At 41.0% G+C, this 22,640-nt stretch overlaps 5 protein-coding genes across 5 annotated transcripts; 2 read left to right on the top strand and 3 right to left on the bottom strand.

Annotated features, from left to right (window-relative positions):
* Window positions 1-2,247: 2,247 nt before the first annotated feature.
* I206_100819 (uncharacterized protein) lies at window positions 2,248-3,141 on the top strand (the record flags this gene model as incomplete). Its single annotated transcript, XM_019152288.1, has 6 exons — window positions 2,248-2,319; window positions 2,394-2,498; window positions 2,627-2,705; window positions 2,785-2,885; window positions 2,969-3,008; window positions 3,083-3,141. The coding sequence occupies 6 exons, from the start codon at window positions 2,248-2,250 to the stop codon at window positions 3,139-3,141; spliced, it is 456 nt and encodes a 151-aa protein (XP_019014426.1).
* Window positions 3,142-3,513: 372 nt separating this feature from the next.
* Window positions 3,514-9,017, bottom strand: I206_100818 (uncharacterized protein; the record flags this gene model as incomplete). The annotated part of the gene is made up of 10 exons (XM_070202283.1): window positions 3,514-3,975; window positions 4,057-4,209; window positions 4,302-5,405; window positions 5,465-5,663; window positions 5,737-6,065; window positions 6,130-6,531; window positions 6,599-8,211; window positions 8,271-8,359; window positions 8,436-8,539; window positions 8,619-9,017. The coding sequence occupies 10 exons, from the start codon at window positions 9,015-9,017 to the stop codon at window positions 3,514-3,516; spliced, it is 4,854 nt and encodes a 1,617-aa protein (XP_070058384.1).
* A 658-nt stretch (window positions 9,018-9,675) lies between these two features.
* On the bottom strand, window positions 9,676-12,569 carry I206_100817 (uncharacterized protein; the record flags this gene model as incomplete). Its single annotated transcript, XM_019152290.1, has 2 exons — window positions 9,676-12,397; window positions 12,478-12,569. The coding sequence occupies 2 exons, from the start codon at window positions 12,567-12,569 to the stop codon at window positions 9,676-9,678; spliced, it is 2,814 nt and encodes a 937-aa protein (XP_019014428.1).
* A 4,136-nt stretch (window positions 12,570-16,705) lies between these two features.
* I206_100816 (uncharacterized protein) lies at window positions 16,706-17,962 on the top strand (the record flags this gene model as incomplete). The annotated part of the gene is made up of 3 exons (XM_019152291.1): window positions 16,706-17,099; window positions 17,193-17,794; window positions 17,867-17,962. 3 exons carry the CDS (start codon window positions 16,706-16,708, stop codon window positions 17,960-17,962), a joined length of 1,092 nt encoding a protein of 363 aa, XP_019014429.1.
* A 509-nt stretch (window positions 17,963-18,471) lies between these two features.
* I206_100815 (uncharacterized protein) lies at window positions 18,472-21,379 on the bottom strand (the record flags this gene model as incomplete). Its single annotated transcript, XM_070202282.1, has 4 exons — window positions 18,472-19,529; window positions 19,625-19,853; window positions 20,127-20,210; window positions 20,393-21,379. The coding sequence occupies 4 exons, from the start codon at window positions 21,377-21,379 to the stop codon at window positions 18,472-18,474; spliced, it is 2,358 nt and encodes a 785-aa protein (XP_070058383.1).
* Between the last annotated feature and the right edge of the window lie 1,261 nt (window positions 21,380-22,640).

The following is a 22,640-nucleotide window of genomic DNA, read 5'->3' as shown; positions in this document are numbered from 1 at the left end:
TGTTTCCTTTCTCCTTACCGGATGGTCCGAAGTTTGTGGGGTAGGTCTTATGGGCGTTTTCATTAGAAGTTCCAGAAGAAATGTATATATCAAGTTGAACTGACGCCGTTGATGTCAACAAAAGTAAGCTAAAGCTTACTCGAGGCCTGGGCCGTACAGGCACTGCATATCTTTTTTTTTGTATTGATCGAAAGGAAACAAAAAACAATAAAGTGCTATTCAGGGAAAAAACAAAAAACAAAAGGGGTAAAACGGAATCGGAATCGGCACGCCCGGTAAAGGTACCAACCAGATCTTTGTTGAGATTTTCCATTCGTCTTGGCTACGAAACATGTAGAGGCGTCTGTGGGGGAGACGTCTACTCCAGAACCAAGATTAGCTTGATACAGGCTGTGGCCTGACTCTGACAAGATCTGTAAGCATTAAATTGGATATTCGGGAAGAGAATGCATGCTGCGCAAATCGTAATGTACATACAGATGATCGCTGCAAGTGGACTAGATCAGGACTTACAGCTCACCCTGAGTTCGGATATTACAGAAGAAGGGTTAACCGATTGCGAAGAGCATGCAGGCAATCGACCTGGTCAATTCCTAATGGGTCAATCATCTTGCGGAAAACGAACCTGCGCAATACTGTCGGTGTGCAGGTTTAAGGATGGTGATAGTATGCATTGATTCGTGTTGCGCTAACAAATGCGACGTCTTCAAAGTCATGATGGTCTGGTTGCTGAAGTACCTTGAAAAGCGATGTCATATGACAGTCAATCATTCACATGAGGTAATCAATTGCTCTACTTTCCCTAGTTATTCACTAATCTTTCTAATTTCTCCTTGCTACGAACAGAGTTGAAATGAAGATGTAGCCTCGAGCGGAAAGGTGGTCGTTTTCGCGGGCTTCTCGGTCATTGAGGCTTATACAACCACATATTATCGATGAAGGCAGAGTGCTAATCAGAGAATCGTCATCTGAAAGCATTGATGGATTTGCAGGCACCTATCAATGGATTTCAGGAGCAAGACCGACTTGCCGAATTCTGCTCATCACCGTTGTATGGTATCTATCATATTGATCGTCAATGAAGACCTAAAGGACCGTAGCGGCCGTTCGCTGTGTCTCACAAGACGAATCCCAATGGCACAATATTGATCATTCTGCTCGGGCCTACCTATAAAACCTGGTTGAAAATCCTTTCGAACGTGTTTCAATAACTCCCAAGATCATTACCATATACCAATGATGCTTAGGTACGATTTTTTGGTATCACTTGGCGCAGTTGCCTGAACCGCAGCCAATTTGGATTAACCCTCACACCCTATGCTCGAAGAGGTTGAAAGGACCGCAATAGACGATGTTGACAGACCACTCACAGACGCCGAAGGATACGCGAGGGGCATGCTGCCCGCCCTTCCTAGAGCTTTATGAAGAAAGGTGGCTACCGGTAGGGACACAAGATACAGTGAATGATATCCTGACTACCACAGTTCTCCATTTGTCCCCACTACTACGCCTGTCATCGAACCGAGATCCTCCACTGGTAATTGGCTTACTTGGTGAATAGCTCAGATCAACAAGCGTCAAAGAGCCTGTCCGTTGGCTCAACCAGTTGCCTTTCCTCCCCATCCTGATAATCCAGAAAATATACTCTTTCAGTTCAATTGACACGATTACGCAAATTTAACTTTACCATTTCAAGCACGAATTGGTCATCAATTTTCCGATGGACTATTCATAGTAAGTAACGGTGTGAGTGTATTTCACCTTTGACTGGTGCCATAAAACTCTCGATACTAAATGTCCTGGAAGATATTTGGTCTCATAAGCGCAGTCTTCTGTATCGACTGAAAATTCCAAGAAGCTGTCGGTGCGTCTCTTATATTCTTGTCTTCAATATGGGATACTTGTCTTCAAAATATGATTCACTAGTCTTCAGCATATGATATACTTGTCTATAAAGTTTCAAGCTACCATGTATTTTTATCTTATGTGTCGTGCTGGCATTTAGCATTTTGGAATATTCTGGACGCGTTGAAGTCAATGCCCGTTCAAAGACCGACGGTCGAACGTGACACCGTGAAAAGCGGATTGCCCTTACACGATCGGATGGCCGAGCAAGGAAGATAACTAAATAGAAGATCATAACTCTCTTTCTTTCTCAATAACTTGGATATACATCTTGATACATTTTTCAGATTATATCATTCATTGAAACATCCATTCTCAGAACAACACAGTCGATCCAACAACATGTCCACTTTTGTCCTTCCTCCTGCGTTCCCAATCGTCGGTTTACCTCTTGTAGGTGCCTTCGCTTTGAATGTAAGTTTTTTGCATTCAGTGTATACCGTCATTAAGAGGCTACAGCTGATGAATATATGCGAATTATTACTCAGCTTTTCCAACAAACTCGAGTTATGAGCGCTCGTAAGGAAGCAGGCGTGAAATACCCAACTTTATACGTTAGCGAAGCTGAAGCAAATGCTGATCCTAAAAAAATGGTAAGTATCTCATCGAATCGCATATATATTAATATACACACATATGATATATATATATATATATAAATATGCGACGTTTATCTTCCTTCTCCCACGAGCATAACTAATGATCAATTATCACCTGATAGAAATTCAATTGCGTTCAAAGAGCTCATGGTAATACTATTGAAAATATTCCTTACATGTTAGCATTATTCGGATTCTTGAGTGAGTCTTTTCTCCTTTTATCAAATTACTCTTCCAATCGTCTATATGTTGACAAAATTACTAATCTGATTGAAATTAGGTGTCTTTCATCCCAAATTAGCTACAATTTTCATGAGTCATTTGGTAATTGGTAGATTCAGTTACACAATTGGGTATTCAAGTGGAAATCCATTAGGCAGAGTGAGTAACACATTTCTCTACATTTTCGTAAATTTCTTACAAGTGGATTCTCTTGATTTATGTTTTTGCTCTGCATATGACAGATGAGCTTGATCTACAAATCATCTTATTTAAGTTTATTCGGTGAGTTTTGTATATATATAATAATCAATATCATCAAACTTAATGGATAGCTAATATCCTCTAACTCATCTTAGGTTTATTCCTCACTTCTGCTTATGTAGCCGTGGTCAAATCCATTGAGATCCTTCTTTAAATGGGCGGGGCAAGGACACAATATAGTGTGTCTGATGGGAAAGGCCATACAAATAAGTATATGTACCGCGATTTGATTATACAATTCGATTCTCTTGCATGCATTGGTTAAGTGTTTGTCATCTCATCATTTCAGATTAGTACTATTACCAATCAGTCATTACAAATATGAACGATGGATGATGGCTCGATATGCAAATGGCCAATGACCATTATCATTGGATAGGAGCATATATCATTTCACATGATTATTCATATGTATAATCATAAACAGCCAATCTAATCTAGATACCATACATCCAAAATTTCAAACTCTAACTCTAATTATACAATGTGAACCAAATTGATCTATCCGACACTCGATGATCAACGATTAATAATCATCATCACCCATATCGTCATCTTCATCTTCTTCTTCCTGTTCTTCTTCTTCTTCTTCATTATCTTCAACCTCAACTTTAGCTTGAATTTTCTTTTTACCCATTGATATTCTAATTTTAGGTGCATTTATTTTTTCAGTATTAGCTTTAAACATAGGTGTTGAACTTCCACTTCCATTAGAAGTTAAACCATCTCCTCCTTCTACTATTAAACTATTTGGTTGAGTAGATAATCTTGGATATTCTTCATTCCATAAATTATCGAAAAATTCTTGCATATCTTCAGCTGCGTTGAATACCCAAGATCCTTCTTGATTATAAGTTCTAGCATTATCCCATAATAAATGCATATCGGATTTTAGGTTTTGAATCGTATAACCTGGTTTACCAATTTTAGTTTTAATTTGTGAAAGTGCAATTGGTTGAGCTATTATAGCGTAATAATCTGGATAATCCTACAAACGTAAAAAGGATCCATTAGCGACTCTAAAATTTACAAAGTAGTTTCACCTTGCTAGATGAATACCGAAACTCACTCGTTTGCTGACAGGAGCCAAGAAGAATTGATTTAGATCTTCGCCAGCCTCTGACTTGAGCTTATTCGTCTCGGTGAACAATTTCTGCATGAGACTCAATTCAGGTCCTGAGATAGGTGCAGCTCCAGCGGTTCCACCGATCTTACGTCGTTTCTACGGATCATATCAAGTAATGTCAGCTTACAAGGGGTTCCATAGATGGTTTGCTAATCAGAACTGAGAACTGAATACAGAGCTTTACTCACAACAGACGGAACCGGTTCATCGCCCGTCAGAGTGGGTGTAGCAGATTTACTTGGTCTACCTCTTTTCTTCCTCAATCCACCAACAGTTAATGGTGTTATTGGCCCTTGAGGACTTGCACTATCTTCCTCTTGATCTTCTTCCTCATCCTTGACTTTCGAGGCGACAGCAACAGCGTCAAGGGGTTTACCTTGAGCTTCGGCTTCAGCCAATAACTCATTCATTCTTTTCCTTTCAGCCTTATTGTGTGCTCTTTTTCTCTTTCGATCGGCAGCCTCTTCTACATCATCATCCGAATCTTCCAAGGCTGCTAAAAATTGATCATCTGTAAGACCATCGGTATATCGAACTTCATTCTTGGTTCTTCTTCCTCTTCCTTGTTCTTCCTCATTGGCAATTTGCTCAGCCATCTCCTGACCGATATCCCGTCTGTAGAATGGTGGCAATTCAGACTCAGCCATGAGAACAGGTGGCAAGTCACTTTCTTTCTTTCCTGCATTTTTCCATTGCTCCAATTTCTCAGCTTTTCGATCTTTATCCATTTGCGCAAATATACCCAACTCATCATCACCTCTAGCCAGAAGCTCATTAAGCTCATCATCATCTAGCTCATTGGTTTCCTCATTATCGTCCTCAGGATTGGTCTCAAACGCTTTGGCTAAGAGAGCCTCGTATTCCGCACCAGTAGTGACATCATCGAATTTACCAGCTTGAATGACTTTTCCGTCAATGGCTAATTTCTGTTGAGCTCTGGCTAAGACCAACTCCTCAACTGTTCCAGAGGAAATCAAACGTAACACTCTAACCTCCTTCTTTTGACCGATACGATGCGCTCTATCTTGCGCTTGTAAATCTGCGTGTGGGTTCCAATCGGTATCATAAATGATGACGGTATCGGCAGATTGCAGGTTCAAACCCAGACCACCTGCTCTAGTAGATAAGATGAAGATTTGGTATGGTGATTGAGGATCGTTGAATGTCGATAAAAGGGTTTGACGATCTTCAGCTTTCGTGCTACCATCCAATCGACAGTATTTCCAGCCTCGATATTCGAAGAAGTCGGAAACGATCGTCATGATTTCGGTCATTTGGAAGAACATAAGCACCTTTCAATCCTGTCAGCTGATTCTTCCTTTCGAATCTGTGAAAGGGACAGGCAGCTTACCTTGTGGCCGGTCTTGAACAATTTGGGCAAGATTCTATCGAGCAATTCAAATTTACCAGAGACTCGTATAATTTGCTCATCGGTAGTATTCCCAACTGTAAAATCTTCGTCTACCTCCCTAAACACGTAAGGGTGATTACAAATCTTCCTCAGTTGCATAAGAGCGTTTTGCAGGTTTTGTCGTTTTTGTGGTTTACCCCTGTGAGTATGTATGCTCTGTCAGCCCTTTTGTTCTCGAATTGGGTATCATGAAAATGGTGAACTCGGCTTACGTAGCAGATAAATCGGTTGGTAGTTGTTTATATTTCTGAACACTCTCGTACAATTTCCATTGGAGAGCTGACATTTTAGTATAAATGACTTTCTCAACCTTATCGGGTAATTCAGATTCTACATCCTTCTTCAATCTTCTCAATAAGAAAGGTCGAAGTACTTTATGTAGACGCTTGATGACCAAAAGAGCTTCTTCTTCATTCATCTCCATCTTTTCACCTCCAGTGTTAGCGAATGGCGCGTTGAACCATTCATCGAATGATTTGACCGAATTGAAAATCTTAGGCAGTGCGAAATTTAACAACGCCCATAATTCTGGCAAGTTGTTCTGTTTGGCACGATGAAGAATTAGCACACTAAGCTCAATCGCACGGGGAAGAAAAATTACTTACTTGCAATGGCGTACCAGTCAAGATCAACCTATACCTACTTGAATAATGTTCATTCAATGTTTGACTCAATTTCGATTTGACATTCTTCATCCTATGACCTTCATCAATGATCATATGGATCCATTTGATTTTGGATAACATCGGTCGTTCTTTAATAATATACTCATAAGTTGTCAAGCAAACTTGGAAATCTTGAGCACGTAATCGGGGGTATAATTCTTTTCTTATGGCAGGAGATCCCTTCAAGATCAAAGTCTTCACAGCTGGTGCCCATTTTTGGAATTCCATTGTCCAGTTGGTGAGGGTAGATAAAGGCACAATTACCAAGAATGGACCGGGTTGTCGTTTGCTTTCGATCAAGTAAGTTATCAATGATATCGTTTGAATAGTTTTACCCAGACCCTAGAATTGTTTGTAATCAGCTTGGGTGTGACACCTTACAAGCAATTGTGTGGAATGAGCAGCTCACCATTTCATCTGCTAAAATACCGTTCAGCCTATTGTTATACAAACTGATCATCCATTGAAGACCCTTGACTTGATAATCTTTCAGAGTTCCTCCAGTAAGTAAACTAGCTTGTTTTGTAACTTTTTCTTGAACTCGATGGGCAATAGCATAATAATCAACTTTACCAGCTTTACGTTCTGCTCCTTCTTCTTCACCATCTTGTCTTCTTGCACCGAACATTTCTTCCGATGCCATTCCCTCTTCTTGTTCAAACGGTAATTCTAACTTTTGTTGATCTTTGTGAACATCATCATTTTGTTGTTCCAATACAGCAGCAGCGAGAGTTTCAAGATATTGATCGGTCTGTTTAAGTAAATGTCCGATACGTGAATCTTTAGCTTCTCCAAGTAAAGCCAGATATGCGTCTTCATCATCATTCTTTAAAGCTTTCAAACGTTCTTTAGCTAATCTTTCTATTCTTCGCTGTTCTTCCTTTTCGGTATCTGCATGTAATTTCATCATGGCTCTACCTAATCTCTTCATCTTGTCCGCTCCTGATCCTCGTGAACTTCCCACTCCAGCGCCGATAAGATTTTGACCGTGTTCACAGATGGAATTGATGTAAGCCAAGTGTCTTTGTTTACCCCTTTGCTCTCTTTCAGTTCGTTGTCTTCTTTCCGCAGTTTCGGTAGCTCGGGCATCTCTAAGAGCGTGTGTGCGGAACCTGCGGAATTGAGAACGATCCGCAGGTACTTGAGTAGCACTGTGCATGGATCTAACCACATCTTCCCGAAGTAGCCGTTGTTTACCTAGCAATCTTAAACTGAGTAATTCAATTCTAGCTTGAATTCCAAGATTACTACCAGGTTTCTTCTCATCATCAACTATTTCAGGTACATCCTTTGCGCCTTGTTCTCCTAATCCAGCCGTTGAAGACATTTGCTCTAATTCCTTCATCCTCCAAGCCATTCGAGTTTCAATAAATCGATTTCTTTCTTCCATCAACAAGTATGGATCTAGACCTTTAGGCATGAGGGAAGGAGCCACTAATTTTTGCATCTTGCTCAGCGGATTTGTGACCTCATAGTCGAATTTCCGATTGGCATAGATAGAGGGGTGGATATAGGCGTTGTAAGGATAAATGATAGATGATTGGTCGAACTCCATAGCGTATGGTGGTCCAGCGGGGGCTGCTGGTGCAGATGCAGGGTCTGGAGCGTTTTCAGTTGACGCTGGAGGAGTAACAATTTTTTCATTGTCACTTGACACTCCTGACCCTTCGCCTTCCTTTTGCTCATTTTCCGCTGCTTTGGGTGTACCTTCCCCTGTGTTGATCGCTGGCGGAGTTGCATCTTTCTTTTCATCTATAGCACCTTGGACAAGAGCTTCTGCTGTCTTCTCGGCAATTTTGGCTTCTACCCCGGTGTACGGTGTTGAAGTTGATGGTTGTCCTGCAACTCCAGCTGGATGTATCCCTTGTGCAGCGTTGAGAAGGTATGTTGGAATAGGTTGACCTTTTTGTAGAGATTGATATGCTTGAGCTTGAGAACGGAGTTGAGCTATTTGAGCAGGTGTCATGGAGACGTGAGCTGGTGTAGGCGCAGGTGCAGGTGCAGGCGCTGGCGTTGGGGTGGCTAATTTGCGAATACTTGGTCAGCTCGTATATGGGATTGAAGAGTTCACTACAGCTTACCACCATTACTTGGCCCAGCGGGTGGGCCTCCATTGGTCTCTTGCTGAGCAGCGGCGGCAGCAGCAGCAGCTTTGGCTTGTTTCTCAAGTCTTTTAAAGCCGAGTTCAACCTAAGTCAGCTGAATCTCTATTGCTCAAAACCGGTGATTCCTTTTGGAGAACTCACTCCATCTGCTTAGCTTTGGCATACATATCTAAAACCATCATCAATTTACCAAGTTCAGATGAAGTTTCTTTGGTATGTCCAGCAGCTTGTAATTCTAATGTCCTCTACAATCGTATCAATTATATGTCAGTCACATATTATCGATAAAACGGAAGATATAAGGACTATTTGGCTAAGACATACCTTCCTCAGCATCGCTAATTTAGGAGCGTCCATTCCTTTGACCAACTCAAGCTTTTTCTCTTCATCTAAAGAAATCACATTTCTGTTTGGTGCAGGTATGGAAGGTGCAGATACAGGCGTTGGGACAGCATTTGAAGGGGCAGCAGGTGTAGCAGGTGAAACTATTGGTAAAGGTGCCGGTGTTGATGTAGGTGCCGGTTGAGTGATCGGCAGATTTATAGTTGAAGTGGGTGCTGAAAGAGGTATAGCTGCCTTGACAGGAGAAGGAATTTTGGCCGGAGCGGTTGATGAAGTTTGCGGAACGGGAGGTGCTGAAGGTGCCGCGGGTGTGTCTACACTAGGAATTGGTGTAGGTTCTGACGTTGATACCGGAATAGGGTTAGGTGTAGACTCGGACATGATTATATAATGAACGACTCGTTCGGAGGGGTATGAAAGTAATTAAACGCGTCAATCCTACGCGCAATGTTGAAATATCCTTCCTCCTTATACACCCTCAAGCCTAAAGAGCAATGTCTTACAACACTCGTACGCCGACGTGTGTTGAATACGCACAATAGGACGATCCGAGTGGAGGCACAATTAAATGAACGGACGATTCTTCGTTGTCGGCGATGAACGTGAATGATATTTTCTCCAGGTTCTCGTCGTAATGTTTTTAGGATGGAGGTTTATCAAAATGTCAGAGTGGTAAATGAATAATAATCATAATAATAACCTAAAGTAATAAAGACAGGGTTCAATCCTACGTTAAGCGGAATCAAGCGAATATGAGACAAAAGGGCAGAGATCACGTGGCATTCAAAACTGAATGGGAGGACAAGAGCATATAATGCCGCTTCATGAGTGAGTGTGGCACTGATGGGGAGTTTGATAAATAGATTACATATCATAATAATATCAATAAGACAACGCTACATGCAATAAACTAAAAAGTCTAGCATAATATCTAATATTACAGTAATAATGATTCTTCGCGGATCAGAATCACAGTTTGATTCTTTTGTATGATGAAAATGTTTTAAAGTGACGAGAAACATAAAAACCCAAATTGGCATTATTCTTCATCTTTTTCTTCAGCTAACAATCCAATACCCATTAATCCAGTTGGTGTAGATGAATTACCAGTTCTTGAACTACTTCTCATACTACTCAATTTATTTCCACTCAAATTCCTTTTATGTCCATGAGCAAATGGTGAAGGACTTAAATTATGTGCACCTAAAAGTCCAACAGGCCAACGTGGTGATACAGGTGGGAAATTCTCTTCTCTTTCTCTAACTCCAGGTGTTGATTTATTCATGTCTTTGAAGAAATCTGATCTTGAAATTGCTGTTCCGATTGATTCACCTGGTGGAGCTGATCCGATGATTGGGCCTGAGAAAGATATATTTCTAGCTACAGAAATTCCTCTTATGGGAGTACCATCAATAAGCATTGACGAGGGAACTCTTGATCTGCCTTGACCACCCAAAGGTGTGAGTGAAAACAGGGAGGGCTGACCAAAATTGAAATCCAAATGACGGGAAGGCGTGGAGGTTACATCGAATGGAGCATCATCGATCCTTGGTGTAGAATATCGATCGCCCATTATCGGTGCTGGAGTCGAAGGAGGTGCGTTTCCGTCGGCCTCAGCGAACGCCCACATATCGCTTCCATATGATAACATCCTAGCTCTTTCTGGTCGTTTTGGCGAACTAACTACTCTGGTGATAGGCGTCCTTGTGGACGTCACACCAGGGCCTGAGCTGGCTAAGGAGTGGTGCGCCGAGTTGACAAACATTGGCGAAGGTGCTAAAGCAATGTGTCCGATATCACTCTTCACTGCTGATGATCGAGGATCTGCAAGTTGCGAATATCGACCTCGAGGAGTGGAATGAGCTACACTATGACTCGAAGGTGTATGTATGATCGATCTTGAGGAATTTTCACAACTGTTACACCACCAATTGGAGCCTATCTTCGATTCATCTTCGATACCACAACACATGATGTGATGCCAAGTCTTACAGGCTGCGCAGGATATCATTGACCCCATGCCGCTCGTATTACTGGTACCGCACACGCAAGCCACCACTCCAGCAGGCAAAACGGGCACAGCTCGACTGCGCAGGCTCACTAAGAGTGCTGATCGAGCATTGGCGTCCACGCCATCAGGTCCGACACTTCTTCGTTTTCTAGACACTCGATTTGATGATCCAGTTGAACTCGAGGAGGAAGACATAAGTCGAGACACACTCTTGCCTTTTCCTTTGCCATAGGTAGTGTACATGGTCATCAAACCTTCTTCATCTGATCCACTATCATCACTCGAGGTCTCAAGGTATCTTTTGAGTAGAGTAGCTTTCTCCGACTCTTCCTTTCTCATTTTCTCTTTCTTGCTTCCCCCAGCCAACGCCCAAGGCGCTTCTTCATCTGGCCATAGAGGTTTAAGGACTACCTTGGAACTGCTAGCTACAGGTCGCGCAGTCCAATTGTCCTCATCTTCATTTCTGGTCTCCTCGGTTAACGAAGTCGATCTGTCCAAGCCTAAAAATTTCATAGCTGTAGCTTTACGCACTGCAACTCGACCGAACAAATCGATTCTAGTCGAGATCAAGGGTTGTTCTTCCTGAATATTGTTATCAGAGAAGGCTTGAAGTCGTTTAGCAATTCTTTGAGCTTGCGCTTCTGGTGAATCGTCATAATCATCCGGCAAGGATCGATCATGACTCATGGTAGGTGTACGAAGGGTCACGAGGTCAGGTGAAGATGGTGGTGATCGCTGACCTCTAGCTCTGTCCTCGAACCAAGCGACTTCGCTTTCTAAAACTTCATTGGTTGATAGAGATGCTAAACCTGATTCATCTGTGGTGAGAGCAGGAATAGTGGTGGTTCTGGGCGACAGATTGTGATCATTGGAAGTGCTGGTTTCTTCAAGTTCACCTTGGCTGATGCCGAAAAGACCGAGCTTTCTGCCTTCTTCATGATGTCGAGTAATGACCAACCCTCTTCTAGCTGAGGAATCAGCTACCTCTGGTTCCTCTTCAATCGGAGTCATGTTGTCCTCATGCATTATCGGTAGGTGAATATGCGGAGGTAAGTTGATAATGGATACTTCTTTCCCGCTAGAAGGGGGTGTAGGTAATTGAACAGTTGGTGTAGGTGCGCTTTCTACTCTGACTCGCTTTGAAGATCTTCCACCACTATTCTCATCTTGCTGTTGCTGCTGCTTACTACGATTTGGTGTTTTAAGCGCTTTAGCAGGGGTCTCTTTGCTAGTATGGCGTTCCCTCTTTCGCTTTGATGCTGTTGGTTGTTTATCCGGTGTAGCTTGACTCCATGCTCTCCTGCCATCTGTCGAAGTTTGATAGTATGATGGTATAGTTGAATCGTATGATCGACTCAGCGTTGTGGTGGTCAACAATGGTGTAGTCCCATCATAGGCATTTGAATGCTGTGTTGTAAAGCTAGCTTGATCCAGGTATGGGTCTGGTGAAACTTGACCACCTGCCGTGCCGGGCCTTGAGGGAGTTTGAAATACATCGTATTCCGCTTGTGGTGTAGGATAGTAAGTTGTAGATTGACCTAGAGGTGATAAGCGAGAAGAAAGTTGGACAGTCATAGGTTGAAGGTGTGAGCCAGATAAGGTGGGATATGGATGATGATAAGAAGGTGCAGGTCCATTGAGGACCAACGTTTGTCCATGAGGATAAGGGGATTGCTGTGCAGCAGGTGAATGTAGTTGAGATTCTGCTGTTGACAAGTGAGAGTATGTAGGGGATGCGACTGCTGAAAGACTGTTCCATGATCCCAAATATACGCAAGTTAGTGCTACAGATTCGCTTAGAGCCAAAAAGGGGGAGGAGCAGGATCTTACCTGTCTTTCTCTCTTCTTATACCATTGCCGAAACTACTCAAAGTGGGCGTCCAATCTGTCATCAACTCCTGACCATGAGAAGATGAGTGCATTGTCGTTGGAAGGGAGTGATGATGGTTGTGCGGATGATGATGGCTTGTTTCGTAAAGAACCGGACCTGTCATTGAGGGTACTGCAGGATGGCTGAAAGGGTATGATGGATAAGGGTATAGCAGATTCAAGTAGGATGAATATGGATGATAAGGATCTACTGATAGGATCATTGTCAAAAGAGATCAGCAAAAGACGTAGGTAAAATTGAATCAATTGAATGTTGAATCATGGGAAAGGGTCGACAAGGTACGATCGATATGATGTGATGGCACAAAAAGACTAAAATGCTTGTGGAAAAGGTGAAAAGGAAACAGAAAGGTCTGAAAGTAGGGTTGTAGGAGAAGTAATGACAGTGTGTACTGAATTGGCACCCTCAACAAGGAGAATGAAAATATGCTTGATGACAAATGGGCTCACCCAATGATCACCGCAAGGAAGGGAAAGTATGGAGTGATTTTCCTCTCTGGATCACAGATATGAAACACTTTGCGTAAGACCAGACATGACGAAATCATGAACAAAGAGGCAATTCAAATCCCAGTTGAGATCAATATTTACAGGCAAAGAAATGTGTTAAGAATAAAAATGATCGTATAAATGTTGGAAAAGAAGATAAGGAAAATAGATTAAAACTCACAATGATTCTTTTAACTATCTTTCCTCTTAATCCTGCCGGATCTCTATCTGTATATCTGCCATAGACCAAGACTACCTGTTGTCAATTTGATATATCTTGATCAACTCCAATATCGATGATTGAATTGAAACGCAGTGTATACTGAAGAATTGACAAAAGGGTGAAAAGGTTGATTGATATTAAGGAGTGCGATGCTGTATCGAAGGAGGTTTAAAGCGGAAGCATTTACGTTGTAAAATGAAAGATACAGTCCTAGTCGAAGAGGTGTGATCAATGTCTAATGGTAGACGAATGGCGATCTTTTGGTGTAAGTGTCGAGGAAAAGGAAGATATGTCGATCTTGAGTTGATGTATTGGGGGGTTCATACACCAAACGATGCTAAGGTCAAGATGCCGTCAATTATCGGAACGTTTTGTCGAATAACCTTCTGAACCAATTAATCGGTTGCCTTTTCTTCTCCTCTTGTCTCCGAGGGATAATTGAATATGAGGTAGTCAAATTTATATGATACAATCAATATCTGAATAGATAAGCGGTATGGATGAGATGATGAAATGGTATACAAATGGGTATAGAAGCAAAGACTTGATGAGAAAGGCGCTAAATCCAAAGGAAAGAGATTTGGAATTCAAGGGTAAATGTTGGATTCTAAATTCTAAACGATCACTCCAGTTTGAATTATTTCAACATACCTATTGTTCGAATTCAAAGCTTTTGATCTTTGTATCGTCTCTCCAGCTATTACCCCTTGATTCCACAATAATACTGAAGATTTGATAATTGATCCGCACTATATACTGTATATCGGATCGGAAAAGGGCAACTCAAATCTAAAGTTATACGAAGGAGTAATTGAGTATATGAGACCAAAGTATCAAAGGTCTTTGTCTTTTCTCTAAGCGCAATGAATCGCCGATAGACCGGTATCGGAATGTAATTGTATGTAATACTTGCTTGCTTCACAGTTCTCTTGGGTTATGCAATCGAAAGTAAGGGGAATGGATGATGTCAAACGGAGTACTTTGCTATTCGGCAGGAATTGTAAGGCAGATGAAAGAGGCTTGTGGGATATCTTACTCTACTTGTAAACGAAATTGAAATTTTAGGGTCTTAAATATTTTGTGTACAGGGTTAACCTTTTGTATCCACACACGCAATTATGATGTATAGAAGGCAAACCAAAAAAAAATAGAAAAAGTCGAGATTTATTCTATCAGGATCAGATTAGTAAGAACATTCATTTATCCTAATATTCCGGGGAAGGTAGAAGGTTTATGAGAAGAATGGTAGAAGAGGAAGAGCAAGAAAAGCAAAGGAAAGGAGAATTAGTCAGAAATAAGATCGACAGAGGCTTAGAATTGTGGAACTTGAAATGTGACATTAGCACTTTGGATGGGTAAAATCATTACGTTTTCATAAAAGGGTTTATTGGCTTTGAATTTCATGATTCCAATATCCGATAAGATACAACTTGTACAGGTTTAATGCAGTGTGACAAAAAATACTTGAGAAAAAGATTACATCAGATAATTAGGGATTATTCTTTATTGAAATGACTAACGCCCCTTTGTTTAGCTTTTTATCCTAGGATTAGAGTTTTTAAGGCGGATTCTTTAGAATTGGATTTTTGATCAATGTGATCTGACTGCGGGTTTACCATATCTCTGATGTAACGGCTTTCTATTGTTCATACCATTCTAGTCTGTCATAGCTCACGGAAGGGTCATGCGGATATGGTCACATATGAGATTGAATGAGCATGAAACAATCTCAATACACAAAGGACACATGACCCAGTATCTGTTCGGGGTTATCCAAGGGAACGCCTTGACAGGGGGAAACATGTTAATGCTTTGCTTGTGGACATAAAATGAACAGCACATGTATTCATCTCACACCACAAATGGTCGAGTAGAATCCGTGGTCCCCTAACAAGAGGAGAGAATACACATCCTGCATGAAACATCTTCACAGGTATCACATATACACACACACACTCACAATTATCATTTGGATTTTCTCGAAAAATCAAAATTCTCAGAGTGTTATCGGAATTTTGATTTAAATCTTATCCTTTACGCGTTCACGCGTCCCGTGTGACAGTTATCTTTACTAAACCTTAATTTTCCGTTACGCGTCACGCTGAGCCTGGCTATTAAATCAATTGATTTACTTGATCGGGCAAGTTTCAAAATACAATTTTTGATTTTTGGCGTTCTTTGTGATTTTCCGAGAAATCCAGATTGGATTTTCAGAGGTCTCGCAATCATCGATATGATATTATGTAATCTACTATTAAACGATCGTGATATGGACCTCACGTGCGAGACAGATGGATAGAGGACAGTCGGGACAAAGGATTTGATGGAGATAATCATTATGAAAACAGAGCATGACGATAAAGATCAGAAATTTGCCCCATACGATATGAGCTCAAACGGGAGTCACAGATCATTGGGTATATAGTGAGATGCGTTGACATCGAGTCAACGATATAGCAAGTCAGAAGAGACTAGAGTCGAGTTGATGGCTTTGAAGTCGAAAGGTTGGCAAAGTCAAATGCGAATGCAGTTCAATCTTTGTATCAGTTGTTAGCGTTGATGTCTGAAGTCGCTCTTTGATGATATAACCTGGTAAGATGCCTCGGTGAATGCCGACATGAGACGTGATAGTGATCATAGTCTATGGTAAAGCTAGCGATAGAAGTTGGTATGGGATATCAAGTGCAAAACGAAAAAAAAGAAGAAAAAAAAAAGAGAGGGGAAAAATAACAAGCGAACTTAATTCAAATCTACATGTATATACATATCTTCAAGACGCGCGATGGATATATTCAAACAGACGTGACTCGAGATGAAATGTTAATAGCGCGTTCGTATTCATGAATCACATATATACATGGGTTGGATGGACGTGTTGAAGTCAATCGCGTTAATTAGACGTGTTTATTGAAGGGTTCATTTTGTCCCTGTTGTGTCGCTTCGAGACCCGCATTTCAATCAATTCGCGTCAAAATGCTGTATATTGTGCTTGAAGCTCTTCTTTCTGTACCTTTGTTCAGTTGCTCAGGATCTTTCACTGCTGCTATGAGTTTCATTCAAACAACATATTTATTTTCGGGTTAGTCATGAACCATATAAGTCAAGAGTGATTGAAGCAACTAAAAGTGTCGGAGAAATGCGATAATATTTGGTAATAATCGGTAAAATGATCGCCCATAACTAATGTCTTCGATAGCGCTTACGCTTATATCCAAAATCGACTCAGTCGTTCCAAGCTCATGACCACCTTTCATTCTGGTGGACATACAAGTAGTAACTGACCCGGCAATCCCGCTCGCTATCTGGCTTTGATACTATTGAAAGCGGAAGCAAAACCTTCGGCACCTCCGATTTGGAATCATTAGAAGATATATAGATAAGATTGTTCAAGTGATAGTTTTCCAATCACTACTTTTACTTTCCATTTCGGTGCTATTATTAGGTTATTAATTTGAAATGTCATCAATTCGAATCTTAACAGCATCAACAGTTGATAATATTTTATCTAAATTGTCACCTGAATCAGCTCTATCTTCACAAGCACATGTATTTAAACATTTCTCAAAACCATCACCTAAACCTAAGAAACAGCAATATGATTTAATTCAAACACCTCATAGAATTACAGTAAATTCAGAAGAAACAACAATGTTATTTATGCCTGCTAGAGCGCCTACTATATCTAATTCAACTTTTGAAAGTTCAACAACTACTTCTATAAAAATAGTTAGTTTACCTCAAAAGAGTAATGATGGATTACCTGGTACAACTTTAATATTAGATGAAAAGAATGGGAAAGTAAAAGCTATTGTAAATGCTAAGAAATTAACAGCTTTAAGGAATGCATGTGGTGAGTTTGAAAGGATTTAATTTACAATCAAAGTCGTTATTTTAACAAAGAAACATTCAATATTAATACATAAATAATTTCTCATTCAAATAGGATCAGCATTATTTCTTCAACAATTTCCAAATCCAACACCACCAAAACATTTAATTTTATTTGGATCAGGAGAACAATGTAATTCACATACTATATTATTTTTAAAACTTTGGCCTTCAATAGAAAAAGTAACTTTTATTATAAGATCAGAAACTATAAGATCAAATTCATTAATTACAAACCTTTCAAATCAATTTCCAAATGTTGAAATAAAATCTTCAATTCATTCTTCAAGTGATTCAAAAGGATTAAATGAATTAATAAAACAAGGTGATATAATAATTACAGCAACTCCTTCAAATGAACCTTTATTTAAATCAAATGATGAAATACCTAAAAAAGGGACTAGATTAATTTTAATAGGTTCATATAAACCTACGATGCACGAAATTGATACTGCTCTAATCAAAAAATCAAGTATAATAGTTGATTCAAAAGATGCCTGTTTGATTGAATCTGGTGAATTAATTGATGCTAAAATTGAAAAAGAAGATTTGATCGAATTGGGTGAAGTCCTGAATGAAGAAGGACAAAACAATGATAAAAAGAAGATAGTTCTAGATAAAGTTGGAGGTGAGGAAGGAATTATAATTTTCAAATCTGTGAGATATCATGTCTTTCGTTGAGTGTATCAAAGCGATTAAGCTAATTATGCCAAAATTTGCTAAATTTAGGTCGGTTTAGGTATACAAGATGTAGCTATAACTAAACTTGTTCTTGAAGAAGCTGAAAGGTTGAATTTGGGCTCCATCGTTGAGAACTATGATTAATCGCTGAGGTGGGACGATAAACTCGAATGTCCATTGATAAAGTCTCCTGCGAGACGTAAACCCAGGAGATTATGGTAATGGATATGACAATTTGTCACCTTTGGCTACTGTAGGACAAACATGATTTGAGTAGGAATGCAAATCGTTATCTATATGATTGCAAAACAGTTGACAGATTCGAGTGATAAGGCTTCCATCAATATGCATCATTCTACTTAACGTTTCAAATTGTTCATAACTGTTTATACCGACTTATTATGCATGCAAATCACATCTAATTCAATATTTCACAGTTTCAAATGACAAGTGAAATACAAACGTGACCGATAATATAACAGTGAGATCCGATATTATCATATGATTTTGATAAGAACAAGCTCGAGGGGTTATTTGCATAGATAGGGTAGGATTGGTTAAGTCCGAACATCCGAGTTGAACTTGTCGAGTGAATATGGTTGTATGATTGAGAGGAATAATTCTGAAGAAGTTGACGAATGATCATGTTTCCATCAATCTAGCAAGTTCCTCAAATTCGATGATATCGGTTTGATCGTCGGGGTTTCTTCTGCGACGCCAATCTCGTTCATCACAGCTTGATCGTGCCCTAGATCATGTTGAGTATCTTCAGGCGGCTTTTTGCTAGACTTGTAGTCACCAGTCTCGATTGGGACTTGGGCTACATCCACATCGTCGCCTTGGTTCGACGGTGAGACATGGTCAATTGGGGACAATATAGCGTCTCCATCTTGAAATGAGGGTGAAAACAGTTGATCATCGATTCCGGGTAAATTATAATCATCATCCCCTTCTCTTTCTGAATGATATGGCGCCCGAAGTGCAATCCTAGCTAATTCAGGTGGAAGATGTGAAGACGGAAGACCGAACTTTCGGATTGAACCAAGTCTTTCTCTTTCGGACTCCTGATCCAAAACTCCTTTATCATCTCCCATATGTGGCCTGGGTTTCGTGAAATTCGTTGCTCCATCGAAACGAAAGTTTGTACCTGTCTCAGGCGAAGTACGTCTTCTTTTCAATGGAGGTGTACCTGAGCTCTGATTATGCCGAGTATCTGATCTGAAAGAACGGCCGGCAGATAGCGGAGATATAATTGGTGGTAATGGTGTTGATGAGGTTTTTGACGGTCGCGCAGGTCGGTATAGTGGTTCTAGAACCGAAGGAAAAGGTTTATCCGATGGCGAGATCGCGTTTGGGTGAATGGTGTCATACGAAGACAAGGGCTGGTCGTAATTAGATGGTGAGGCATATTTTTGGGTGTCAATGCTTGGGAGAAGCAGATTATGAAGAGAACGAGATCGGGAGTGTAAAGAAGGATAAGATTCAGGTGATCGCAGGATGAGGTCTGGATGTGATTTGGAATGTGAGGATGGGTCGTTTTGAGGATATGATTGTTTAGTAGGATCTTGAGCTCTTTCTTTACCCTTTGGTTCTCTGCCGGGCCTGGTGTGATCCCAATTCTCATGCGATGATGTTGTTGGAAGGGATATCACACTGCGCGAAGCTGGGTCTTCTTGCAAGTACGGATGAGGGAAATGTCGTGAGTGACGGACTGAGTCTCAATAAGAGACAAGCGTTAAAGAAAGACAAAACGCAAAACACTCAGCATCGATGACGTAATCAGTATTAAAATGAAGCTGAACTCACTCAGCGGTTCGTTGTGACTCGGAGATACAGCTGAAGGTGGATCAAGCAAAAATCTGGAGGAGGCGGTGTTAGACGATTCTCCAGTCCACGCAGAGATTCGCTCATCACCCTCAAGCGATAATCTTCGTGATCGTGGTGATTTTTGCAAATCTTCGTAGTTTGCTGGATCTTCACCTTCGGGAATGCCGCCATTGACCGCAAGGGTCTTCCTTCCCTTTTGCCGTTGATTCTAATCAAGAAATTTTAACGTCAACCATTATTATTATCATTAAGATCAGCCAATCACGGCAGATGACCAGAACCCTAGACTAATCGGTTCAGTACTGATAATTCCGTTCTTTTTAGCCGTAAATTTATTAATTTTTACCAAATTGCTAATTATACCTGATTGCTAATTGCCCGCAAGCAATTGACTTTCCTGGCAACTTCCATTCCTAACGCCTAATGAATAGATACCAAAGGTCCACAGCACCAAAGAAAAGCTGATTGTGGCTAGACTCACCTGAAACCATACTTGAACTTGTCGAGGAGTTAATCCAATTTCTTGACCCAAGCGCTCTCTATCAGCTCCTGTCGGGAATTTCGTCTGAGGAAGGAGAAGTCACCACAAAAGGTTGTTAGCCATATTCCAGATACCCTTAATTGACGATATCCTATTACGGCATTTTTACGAAGTTGTGAAAAAACGAATCTCGTTAATTCCTGGGGGTGCCGAGAACGAAACGAAATGGCAAGCAAAATTTGAGGGAAAGCAAAGGAAAATCTCACCTTTCTCCATAGCTTCATGAGACCAGACTGTTGCATATGGGTCATCAAAGCTCGAGTTCTCTTCTTCTTATACCCTCCTCCAGGATACGGTTGTCCTGATTGAAATGAAGATGTTCCTGTATAACTTGAACCACTCATACTTGAGCCACCCGAGAGGTCTCGTTGCATGGCGTAAGAATGGTGAGAATGCGTCGATTCGTTCGAGAAGGTTCGAGACAATGAATGGCCAAAATCGGCAGGTATGGTATGGGTGTATCTAGAGGGGGACATCGAAACAAGACGGTGCGAGTGAGAGGCTTCGGACGATCGATTTGAGGGAAAATGACCGGCTGACATGGACGTCTGGCCCATTGAGGGTAGTCGAGAGGAGTATGGTCGATCGTTGAATGCTTGCATTGAAGCTGTGTTTATCTCGGGTGACTGAGAATACCTTCGTCGTGGAAAGGGGGAAGAATAGGGTCGTTCTCGTGTAGTGGGAGAGGCCTGCATATTTGCTCGTGAAGAAGAAGCAACTATATGGGGTGGTGCTGGTACAGGAGGTGGAGGAAAAACAGGTCTTTCTTGAATTTCCGATCGTCTACCGTCTGCACCAAGCCATTGTCGGTCTGCTGGTCGAGGCGCATGATATCGTTGATCAGCCGGGACGTATGGTGCGAGACGGGAAGGTCCAATTTGGTTAAAAGCATCTTGCTTTAAACCAGGTCTAGATGGTCTGAACCTTGAGGTGGAGTGACTTGGGCCTGGCTCACAGAACTCCGAGCCCGGAAGGAATGAGTGATGGTAGTTCATGGAATCAGAAGTTCCGGCGACTGGCGGTAACGGATGGTCGTACTCCGACCTAGGGCGCTCTCTTCGTTGTTGATTAGCTGGTATATCATCATGTCGATGAAATAACCGGGACTGAAAAGACGGTGATACTCCGGGCAGAGATCTGATAGATCTGTCTCCACTACCCATGATAACACCTGAATGAAGAATCAACGGCATACTGGTCAGCTATATTGCTCTTTTCCATAAAAGCAGGAGCGGCGATGGAAACGATTCATGTAAGGTGAAAGGTATACAACATACCTCACAAGTTTTAGCTCCCCCTTTTATCCAAAAGACCAAATTAGGGTTTAAATCTGCTGGAATCGGTGACTTGGATTACGTCTACACTATACGATGTGCGACCTGATTCAGTTTGTGAATCGCCGTCTTCCCAATTGGACTTACATCGATCAGGGCACTTTTCGGACTCGGGAACCGCTTGCCTCCGGATACTTGAGCTTGAATTTGAATTCAAGTGTGAAGATGTTAAAGCCGAAGAAAAGGTTACACCAGGACCTTTTCGAGACAAGCTACTTGGGATGAAATATCATCTATAAGTTTTCCCCTTGATACATTCACAAACAAGGACGAGATTCAAGGACCGTGATGCTGAACAGATCATGCGAGTTTGAGTTCTATAAGATTCGACTTGGGATCATTTTGAAAGATGAGAATGATTTGAATGAAAAGATTATGAAACATATAGTAAATCAAGACACATGATGATCATGACTGAATTAAAAATATATTTTAAACATAAACTTTTTGATAATCTCTCAGCGGAGAATTCCGTAAGGTTTACGTTGTTCGGATTCCAGGGCAATTTATGTATGATAATGATTTTGCAATAACAATCGATTCAGATGATGTGAAGATTCTGGTAAATAAAAGCAAGAATAGTGAAAAATGAAAATAACGGAAAGAAGCATAACAGGCACAAAGCCGAGAGGAAGGATTTAGAGCGGGAATAAGAGACCGGCGGGAGGCTGCAATGCATTATTCTTGAAATATAGTGAGGCAGCGCATTCACCGTCAAGTACGTCTGTGATGTACGAGGCGTAATATGATCGGGACGACAAGAGCAAAAGATCAACTTACGCTTAACCCATAACGATTAGGTTAACGAAAGATTTATAATCAGAGTACTAGATTAGGATATAAGGATGATGTTCGACCCTTTTCTCGGTGAATTGTCAAGATGCGATTGTCAGGACAGGAAAATCTGCGTGATAGAGGTATGGATGAATTTTCCGATCGACAAGGAAATAAGACACAGGTTCTGTCGGTCCGGAAGATTGGGAAACCCGAGAATATTCGTCATAAAGCACTTAAAGCGGGGTACCTGACGCCACTAAAGGCCGCGCTTAGGAATAGATTTTCCCGTTTCATTCAGGTATAGGAGGATTATCGTGTTTCAGGATGAGTCAAGAACGTAAAA

Source organism: Kwoniella pini, chromosome 1, assembly GCF_000512605.2.
Source record: "Kwoniella pini CBS 10737 chromosome 1, complete sequence".
Lineage (NCBI taxonomy): Eukaryota > Fungi > Basidiomycota > Tremellomycetes > Tremellales > Cryptococcaceae > Kwoniella > Kwoniella pini.
Note: the sequence above shows the minus strand (reverse complement) of the source record. Positions and strands in the feature narration are given on the sequence as shown.